General features: G+C 39.6%; 2 protein-coding genes across 2 annotated transcripts in view; one reads left to right on the top strand and one right to left on the bottom strand.

Moving 5' to 3' along the window:
- The window catches only part of LOC111243198 (UDP-GalNAc:beta-1,3-N-acetylgalactosaminyltransferase 1-like), a 23,567-nt gene extending 19,709 nt beyond the window's left edge, over positions 1-3,858 (top strand). Inside the window, exon 11 of the mRNA XM_086977057.1 lies at positions 80-3,858. The gene's annotated coding sequence lies outside the window, so the exon portion shown is untranslated. The remainder of the gene's footprint in view (positions 1-79) is intronic.
- LOC111251491 (uncharacterized) overlaps positions 3,267-10,253 on the bottom strand; it is an 8,189-nt gene continuing 1,202 nt past the window's right edge. Inside the window, exons 2-17 of the mRNA XM_022808121.2 lie at positions 9,635-9,673; positions 9,340-9,442; positions 8,819-8,959; positions 8,621-8,717; positions 8,105-8,339; positions 7,764-7,843; positions 7,370-7,630; positions 7,024-7,229; positions 6,544-6,725; positions 6,016-6,233; positions 5,534-5,704; positions 5,168-5,324; positions 4,712-4,861; positions 4,342-4,493; positions 4,118-4,222; positions 3,267-3,857 (exon numbers count right to left, since the gene is read on the bottom strand). Of these exons, the coding sequence (XP_022663856.1) occupies positions 3,669-3,857; positions 4,118-4,222; positions 4,342-4,493; positions 4,712-4,861; positions 5,168-5,324; positions 5,534-5,704; positions 6,016-6,233; positions 6,544-6,725; positions 7,024-7,229; positions 7,370-7,630; positions 7,764-7,843; positions 8,105-8,339; positions 8,621-8,717; positions 8,819-8,959; positions 9,340-9,442; positions 9,635-9,673 (2,486 nt within the window). The 3' untranslated portion in view covers positions 3,267-3,668. The remainder of the gene's footprint in view (positions 3,858-4,117; positions 4,223-4,341; positions 4,494-4,711; positions 4,862-5,167; positions 5,325-5,533; positions 5,705-6,015; positions 6,234-6,543; positions 6,726-7,023; positions 7,230-7,369; positions 7,631-7,763; positions 7,844-8,104; positions 8,340-8,620; positions 8,718-8,818; positions 8,960-9,339; positions 9,443-9,634; positions 9,674-10,253) is intronic.

The raw sequence follows: 10,253 nt of genomic DNA on the forward strand, positions 1-10,253 counted from the left end.
CTCAATCACCAGTCTCTTAACCTGTTTCCTCATCTAGCTTGCATCATAAAAAATGTACGAAGTAATCTTCTCCTTGCAGAGATCGAGGACAGTAACATCACTCGGGAACCATGTTGAGCTACCCATAAAAACAGCTGACGGAAATATCGTAATTGTAGATCTTACGAATATCCTCATAAATAATCGTATACTACAAATGGTGAAGAATGATAAAACCACGAGTATGCTCACGGAATTGCCTTTGACTGGCTTATCGCCGATCTGAAAAGAAACGCTGGAATACCTGAGCTTTTTTGGATGAACGACTCTCACAGGTTTTGCCCCAAGTTTGATTTCTGTTTCGACCACAATCAGCTTTCAGCCTATATTTGGTAGAGGTTAACTAAAAAAAGGTGGATAGAGTTAAGTTCGGAGATGAAATTTGGTTATCGTAGGTAGAAAAATCAAACAAACATATTCAAAATGGTGCGAGATATTTACCTATTACGTTAGTTATTCATACGCCAACATAACTCCTTTTCGTTGTCCAATACGAAAAAATAATCCGTCCATTATGTCACAATACGTAAAAGTAATCGACATTCGAGTAGGACTCATATCCTTTGTGCGAACCTGCACAGGCCTTCTATTACATGCAAGATCTTTGTCGCCATTCGTGTAACAATATTGGACCGTAGAATACTCAGCATTTACAGATCAGCAGCGGTTTCAGTTGTGCAGGTAACCTTCTAACCTAAATTTTCCTGACGAAGTTAAACCCGAATTACATATTAGGGCTGTACCGGTATATATTGAACTATATGCAGATCGAACGTGTGCATGCACAATAGCGTTACGCAATGAGCAAAAATGCAATTGTTGCAAGATCTATGTGAAACAACTAAATTACTATAGGTTACATGTACTATGGCAGTATTGAAATGACTTGATGGGAGATGATACTACCGAGAAATCTGTATCGTGGTATTGATTTTCTGATCGCTAGATCAGCCGCACCGAATAATACTGATCGACACAACAGTATACGGGGAAACGTGAGCAGGGACGTCTGAAGCTACAGTCTAGAAGGTGACCTTCTTCAGTTGTACTTACGTTATTGGCTCCTTGACTTGAGGAATATTACCACTAAGGTTTTCATGTTACCTCGCTGGACCTTACACCATGAACCTGTCCGGTTGGTCAGTACTACAGCAAAATAAACTGACTAAGAGCAACTCCCTATAGGATAGTAGCATTAAAGCTAACGAATATTTTTGACCTTAAGGACGAACAAGTGCACCTTTAGTACACGAAATCGGTATTAGGCTATTTATACTATAGGTTATTTAGACTATAGGTAATAGCTGATCACTTAATAGCGACTGCCTCGCAAACCTTGTGGTCATGTTTTGCAAAACGAAAATTTAAGTTTCCAAAAGAACTTGTCTCTGAAGAGCTTCAAGCTTATGGATCAAGTGACTCAGCGCTGTAGTGAAAGATAGAGGACTCGCAGCAGCTTAGCAAGGCGTAGGAAACCGTAAGTGTTATTTTTTCATCTTGCCATTGCAATTTTGACCTTTATCTGGTTCTCAAATCTTGTCTTACGTCAAGTTGAAAGAAATCACGTTAGTATTTACTACAGGGGACGTTAGTATTTACTACAGGGGCGGTGCTCCGCTTAAGAACACGACAAATCCAAGCTCCTTAATTACTACATTTTACCCTATCTAGGGGTCACGATTCAAACCGACGGGATGAAACATGTTTCCTGCGGGACGTCAGGCTGCATCCTGACCCATGTTGAGCGAATCGAAGTCCTAAGCAACTTGGCATCTAAAAGTGTTGACGATATTATCCGAAATTTCTTTCCGAAATACAACAAGCTATTGATTTTCAACAAGATCCTCATTATGTATCCAATAAGGGGCGGATGCCACAGACATTTTATATCGATCAGTTTGGACAATAATCTAAAGACTAATATGACCTGAATATTTTGGCGCCTGTTTATTATGTATGTGCGAGTAATTAGGCCAAAGATTCCTGAGACAATTATAGTTGATTACCAGCAAAGTGAGACGCCAAAGACAAAATTGTTCAGTGCCACCGAGCATCAGAAGGTTGTTGAGAAAAACGCCACGACACAAAATACTAAAAAAAAATATTTATTAGGTATTCTTACTGGCGCGCCGACAAGTACGAAGCTGGGTCCAAACCCAAAACGTGTAATTTGTAACGAGTTCACGACAGTAGCTCACCCTTCAATTGTAGCAATACCGTTGCACTCTCTACCTGTAATATATTTGGAGTAGCTATAGATTGTAATTCTATTTGATATCATCTCTACCGCATTTCTGACCGTATACTTCTAAAGGAAATATTAGCGGTGGGAGGCATCCGCTCTATAGACCAACGGGGACATATATTCGTGTGTGCGGTCTAACAAGATTTCAAATGTTGAACGACACGACAGGCTTAAATCTATATTGTACTAACTGTATTGTCTATATTGCACGCGTTATATCATCATCTACAAACCACGATATAAACTATGCTGTTTAACAGATAATTTACTGATATTAGTAACACACTGAGATTTGCGGTAGATAGACTGATGGATGTCAACTCTAGAGGAGACCGTATGGATCTTCAAAAAACCATCTGTACATGAAGCTCAAGTCTCCCGATCGAAAAAAACTGCAAGACACATGAAGACTATTTTCTCCCGACACTCTGGCGAAGCGCATGCAGTAATTATGGCAGTAACTCAAACGCTTAAAGTAGTATTTGATAAGTTTGCGTAAATAGTTCTTTAGGTTCCAGCTCATCCCTGACCGAAAAAAAAAAACCGGCCATACTGGCTAGTACGAATTTACTTATTGTGCCTTACCTATTTCACTGTCAGTTTCCAACAAACTTTCTACGTTGAAAATTCTGTATATTATGGGGTTTCATAGAGTGTGTGGAGACACGCGCTACCCAAAACGTGGCAGCTAACAAGGGGTAACAACAACTTTTTGATACACTGACCTATAACTTTCTAGACTTTCTATGACTTTCTATTCCAACAAGAATATCTTGATTGTTTTTTCATCGTTTTTCGTTAAGTACCTGTCTAAAACCCGTTGGGATTGCTTTGGGAGGACCAATGGGCCAGAACCAAATGCTTTTAGTTCCCGTCATATTGTAACGATAGCCCAGCCATTCAGAAAGGCACAATCGATTCGCATTAATGAACATACATGCAACATGTGTATTACTAAGGCTGTAAAAAGTTCTGCACGAGCTTTAAAATATAGCGCAAATATTCTGGCTTTATTGCAGGTAGTTTTTATATAATGCCTGGTCATGTGTTCTTAGCCGGATGCTAGGGATCTTATGTTACAAGATTGAGGGTATTGTATCTATATCGTAAGTACTTCCTCCTGTCTATGCACTCGAGCTAATTTTTTCAAAACAAAAATCACACATGTCATACGAAAATGGCAACAAAGCTGCAACGCGGCTGCCTCACTTCTGCAAAACGCCAATGCTCAAAATACAAATGTACTTCTAACACGGAATAGCATATGTACCATATTTATTAAATGGTTAAAAAATCGGTTCGTCTACTATAATCTACCGGCATAGTTTTGTATCCTTATTATATCATATTCTTGGCTTAACTTGCAACCCCATGACCTGATGCTTTAAAGCGCAGTGCCTCGACTAGCCTCCTCCAGTTTGAAATCCGATAAGTAAGACGATTGTTTCGTCCCATACCCGGCCGTTTTGATTTTCTTGAAGAGTTCGTCTTCAAGCCGTTCGACCTCTTCGGCGCCACTGGAGCCATATCCGCCGCGCAAAACCCGCAAACCAGATACTGGTGCCACCTGAAGCTGTTAAAAAACACCACATTGTAATTTAGTTTGCTATATTATTGACGATTTTCCGATATGTTTTTTACATATTTTTTTAGATATAAAAGCTTGTACATGCAAGCCTAACCCTCCTCTCTTGCCTGTGTAATTTTATTCTATTAAATATCGACAAATGTGTCACCTTAAGGTGACGCTTTATTGCAGGGTTGCAATTTACGGGATTGCTGATATGTACAAAAACGTTTAACAACAGATGTATCACCCGAAAATTAACTTACCAAAAGAAAATCCTTTTTAGTTCGGAAGTAATCTAGCACTTCCGGCGTAATTATTTCCGGAACAGGTTTCAAGGATATTTCTGTGATTACATCGCCAGGGAAAATCTGAAGCATGGTTGAAGTAATTAGTGATATACTAATGCATTTTTACTAAGTTTCATAGCGTTGTAGAATCCTCATAGGACGCTGTAATAACCTAAAATGAAATCGCTCAAAATAGTTACCCTGGGATGAGCGTCCATTTCACGCATTGTTTGAATGACTACCAGAACTTGGTTTTGAGGCTGAGCTGAACTCCAGTACCGTGCTACGCCAACGACAATTCCGAAATCGCTTGGGCAAGAACTACCTTCCACGTTCTGATTAAGAGACCGTACTGAAATGCAGAAAACTGGTTTTAACGCCTGCAACGGATGATGCATAAATGAAAAGGCATTATGTATGCAAGCAGCCCGCTGTGAGACCGTTGGTTTCCGCGCGTAAATAAAACCTATACAAACGCCCACAGCTTGATGACGAAAGAGTTGCGCAAGCCCCCCACTCCTATATTTTCTTATCGCAAAAATTTGAATGAAATACGAGTTTTGCACTTACTTTGGACCTGAAGCCTTGGTAAATTGTATAAGAGTCGCTTGAATCGTCTTGAGTTCATAGCTCGCAGAGTTCCTAGCGATGAGATCTGTAGGCGTAGTTCGCGATTGTTGTTGGATAAACGCGCTTCTCTCCATTTTAAAATTATATCGCCTAGAAGATGTGGGGGGTCGAAGCGACGAATTTAAAGCCCACTAGAATCCCGAGTATTTTACAAAGTTTGATCGGGCTAAACACGATATATTGTACTCAAATTTATACTTATTAAATAATATATATTATATATAAATTATATATATATTATATATATATATGATACTAGTTTGAATATTTATTGGAACGGCTTTAATTGCGTGTATCGTTCAGCAAACTATGGTAACTATGGTACCTTTTTTTTTATTTTGAAATTATTATTTCAAAATTTTCAAAAAAAAAAAAAAGAAAAACGCGAGTACATACTGCGAAGAAGTCCGGCTTGTTGTGCGGGTGACCCTGCTGTCACGTTATGAACAATGTCAAGTTTGGCGCCTGACAAGCAAGGTTCTTTTATGACGCTGAAGCCAGCCCCCTCAGGTAAAGGACTGTTACCACATAATATTATGCGAACATCAATGGCCTTCGCATGTAAAGTAAGGAAAAGATACTTCATTAGAACAAATTCCTTAATTGATAATTACAATTTGTAAACAGAAAATGAGTTGCTACTGGTTTAACCTTAGGGATCTACCTTCTTTCCGATAACTCGTTGAGGATCGGTTGAGTTCTCTTGCTGTGTCTATGATCGGTTTGACGAGCATTTCAAATTTACAAGAAAGGGAAAATTACCTGACATGTTTCAGCAGCAGAGGTCGCAAGCTGAAGAGAAGGGCTTGTGAGAAGTTCGGGCTCTTCGAAGAGGTCTTCTGCTTCGACGACTATACCAGCTCTATGCTTTTGAATGCACTCCTGGAAGCGTCTCGTTGTGAAGGTATACAGCTTATAGTGCTCTTTCACCTCCTATAAGATTACGCAAGCGTACTTTTTATTGCTAAGTTTCACCTAGCGGATCCACGCGGGCTTTTCCTTCCACGTGATTAGAACGTATGCTATTTTTATTAAAAGCAGATCACATTTCAAAAAAGCTAATCGCGGTGCCAATCCTGTAAGATAAGTTCGAAGCCTGTAGTGCGTAGGGTGAAAATCTCCTAGACATTTTCAGAAAGGTTAAAGCTAATATTGCTATTGTATAAACTAAATTGGATTATAAAATTATTAAATATATAAAAAAATAAATAAAATTATAAAATTATAAAATAAATGTTACTAACCTTGAAAACTTCAACGCTAAACAATTTTTGTTTCCTTTTTTCTGCCTCGGGTGAGGTGACTGGCGAGTACTGGCCTAAATAATCTTTCGAAGGTGCCATACACTTTTTCACAGTTGGGAAGTCGATTCTGAGATCACCTCTTTCTAAGTGTTGCCAGTTGATACCCTTGAATGAAACGTGGCTTTGAAAATCAGCGTAGTTTCGGCTGCACAGGCGGGCTGCAATATGCAGGGCCGTTTCGTCAAAGATCGTTTCGATAGGTCGAAGAGAATTTTTTAGGTATAGTTTACTAGGTTTTCGCAGTACTTTCAAACGATGCATTTCGCTATCTAGGATTTGTCTATTCATGCTATTGATCTACTGTGCAGATAGATTTTGCGAGCTAGCAATCAACATTAAACCGACTAATCCTGATAACGCTTTTCCGATGTTTTTTCTAGCAATTGGTTTTACTGCAAATTGTGGCAATGAAAGCACGTATCACCCACATCACCTATGATGGATGCTTGCTGGCCGAAAGAGCGGTACCCTGTGGGTTGCGGTGAAGAAGGCTTGATATAAGGGCCTTGTCTTCCGGTAGCAGATGAGCTACAGGGTTCCATTTCAGCAGACCCTGACAAATCTTGTCTCGGAGCTGACGAACCACTCTCGTCTTACGAAAGGGTATCCATCCGTTTGCCAGCTGGAACACGGTCACTCCGAGAGCCCACCTAGTGGACCAAATGTTACCAGAAAAATAACTACGCATTTTTGCATTGACGCCGTGACATCGGCCTGTGGAAGTTAGAACTTTATCCATATATAGTTAGAGTTATATAGAACTTGGGACTCAATTTTAATAACCAGGTGTACGAAACTAGGTATGCGGAAAAATAGCCGTTATTTCCAGACTATATTATTGCCAATTTGGCACCTAAATCAAGTCCCGAGTCTGAATTTCCGCACACCATTAGATCTACGGATAAGACGTTTGACGATCACACACGCACGACTCGAAGAGATACGTACCAATCTATGGCCCTCCCGTACGGTTCCTTTTTAACTGCCTCAGGTGCGTAAAAGTGTAACGTTCCGGCATGCTCCCTATCTCCAATTTCGCGAGCAGTATTACGCCAATAGGCAGTCAGGCTTACGTATCGGCCTTCGCATAGCTTAGCAGTGTCGAAATCGATCAGTTTAACTCGGCAATCAGGCATAATTACTGCGTTTGAAGGCTAGTAAATAAATAGACAATGTTTCACGACAACTAAACATTAGCCAGCTCACTGAACGCACGAATCACGCAGTAGTAGCAGAATTTCATACTTATTGAGAAATATCTTAGAAAGCTTCAATGTAAAAACACTGCGCACACCTTAACATCACGATGAATAAAACCTTTGAAATGTAGATGCTGAATGGCAAGTCCTAGCTGAGCGGCCACTAATTGCAAAACATCACGAGGAAACACTTTTGAAACCTTGAGCACCTTATGAAGGTCTACGCCGCGCACGTACTCCATACACGTAACGAAGGCGTCTTGTACAGCAAAACATGCAAAGATGTTGACCAAGCATGGATGGTTCACTACACATGCTACTACTTTGTCGATGCAGGCAAACCTTGGAACGCCTACCTTTGGTAGAATAAATGAAAAAGATCGTCTTTTTTACCACAAAAATGAACCATTAAGGCTTTACTTCGTTCGGCCTCCAGAACGGTTGAATTTAATTTTCGAATTGGTAGAATATTCATATGTCCACACTAACCTTGCTTGCTGGAACAAACTTTATGATAATTTCGATATCGCCAATGGTGGCTTTCTGAGTCATCCCGAATCCTCCCGCACCTTACATTGTGAACAAACAACATTTGCTGTAAAATCTATTGAAAAGCATCACTTCCTTGTTATACGGTTACAACTAGTCTTTACGCCGCTTTTAGGACACGGCACGTTTTATTACGATTAACTAACTAATATACTGGAACATATGTCCAGAACGCGATCACAGCCATAAATGAAAAAGGAAACATAATTATTTTTCCCTCTCATCAACTATCAGCATCATCATTAAGATAAGACAGAACGGTCATATAATTAAGTACGTACCAATAAGCCTGGTGATTTGAAAATCAGTCAATCGAACTATTAGTTCTGAGGGATCGGACGAAGGGCTACTTTGTGCCCGGTAGGGAAAGCCGTTTTGTATTTCATTACGGAAACAACTCAATGTGTGGCTAGTTACGGCTTCCCAGTCGATGGGAATCTCATTTGCTAAACGCGAAAGCCATTCCTGCAACTCTGCTACACAGAATGACAGCCGAACAACATGCCCGCATACAGCCTACAGAAGAAAAATGGCATGAAAGGTTAAGTTAAACAACATACGTCTTTGCGCATCTAATGCTCGATCGTGCCCTGTATATATATATACGATGACGTAAACAGGCCCTGAGGTTTCCTAGGAGCAGTCAGTGGCCAATCATCATGGAAATGTTCGTTTATTTTAATAAACTGAACTTCGGGAGGCCCGTAGAAATCGACGAGACGGTCTATTTGGAGATTCAACACCACTAAAATATTATGAATTCTTAAATAATTTTTCCAAAACAAAGAGATCCTCACCTCTTTTGCGGTGATGGGAGCATCGATTGTGACATACTCTTGCAAAGCCATCAAGTTCTCTAGCGATTTATCCAACGATCGACAATCCAGCTTAAGCCTGTTAGTATTAGAAAATTTCCGAATTATATTTTTATTACTACAGTCACCGTATTCATCATAACTTCAGTTATTTTTTTCTGTAACAGAGGAAATGCCTACTTTCTGAGATCGTTTAGGAGTCGTAAGGCAGTCAAGTGGCTTTGTTCTTTCACAAAAAACTGTCGCGGTGTTTCATCCAGTTGACACTTGTTAACCATTGGAATAAAGGCCCGTAACATGGCTGTGCAGGAGTGCACTATCCTGCGTAGAAATACAATCCAAAAAAATTAGACGCCAAATAAAGAGCTTATTTTGTCTAAAAAAGATACTCTAGTTTCACTGGTCATAATACAGAAATTGGATTTTCTTCATGAACCCTGGGAACCGGTTGACGGAAAGCCATGAAAATCGAAGAAACAATTTAAGGAAAACCCATATTGGTTTTTTTTCTTAAATAGTGGTTATTTCCTTGATTACGGTGAAAATATAGTCTGGAAGAAGAAGAAGAAGAAGAAGAAATAAAATGTTTTAAATAAGAATTCTTAAATCATAATTTCATTACGAAATGTCGATGGAACGTTAGCTGCGCACACAAAAATATTTTATTATTGAGAAAAACGCTTTACCTACGGCATACTCACCTGGGCATAAAATTTATGACCAGCATGAGAGCGGCAGACCTTTTGCTTGCTGCCAACGGACCGAGGACGCCCAAAATTTCCCACTCCCGTTCGAGCTCGGCATCTGATATTACGTACAGATTTAACTTTAATGTTGCTTATCTGCATAGATACCAACTCAGATATTGTAAAGGCCAATTGCTGGCTTCTCGGATGTACGATGCTAACGCTGTTAATTGTCACATGCAATCTGAAAGAAATTGCACGATAAATTAATGCATATAAATATATATAACAGAAGGGCAGCACGTCCTACCTGATGAAGTATTTGGAGCCGATTGCGGCGGGGACACAGCTGAAATATTCAGAGTTTTTTTTTTGTAAATACTTATTTGCAATCAAATACAAATATCTATACCTAAATAGTTGAAATAGAGCAAATTGAAATGAGTCGGTTTTCGATTACTTACTCGTTACTTTCCACGCACCTTTAGTAATTGCACCTTATAATCGAATACATTTATAATAGCATAGGTGCACCTACCATGTACCATGTATGCTCATACTTCTCCCTGACTGAATGTGAACGATCTTAAATAGCACTTAGTTTCTCTTCGGATTTACGTATTTCGCTTAGCCACGTTTATAGATCATTATGTAATAAGCAGCGACAACTATTGCCTAGTGTGTCATACCTACTTAGACGAGACGTAAATCAACTGATTTATTTCCTCCTCTAGAGTCGTAGCAGTTCATGACACTGCCTTTTCTTACCGTACCCACGGAACGTCTCCTAAAAGCTTAGTTCAGCACCATTGATAAAGTAGAACTTTTGCATCGGTACGTGTAAACGGGGGTGGTAACGGTCCACGATTTGCCCTCTTGGTAAATGTTATGTCCTGACAGAGTAAGTTGGCACCACTTCTATATATATA

The sequence above is a fragment of the Varroa destructor genome, unplaced genomic scaffold (genome assembly GCF_002443255.2).
Source record: "Varroa destructor unplaced genomic scaffold, Vdes_3.0 BEIS01000001.1, whole genome shotgun sequence".
In the NCBI taxonomy this organism is placed as follows: Eukaryota; Metazoa; Arthropoda; class Arachnida; order Mesostigmata; family Varroidae; genus Varroa; species Varroa destructor.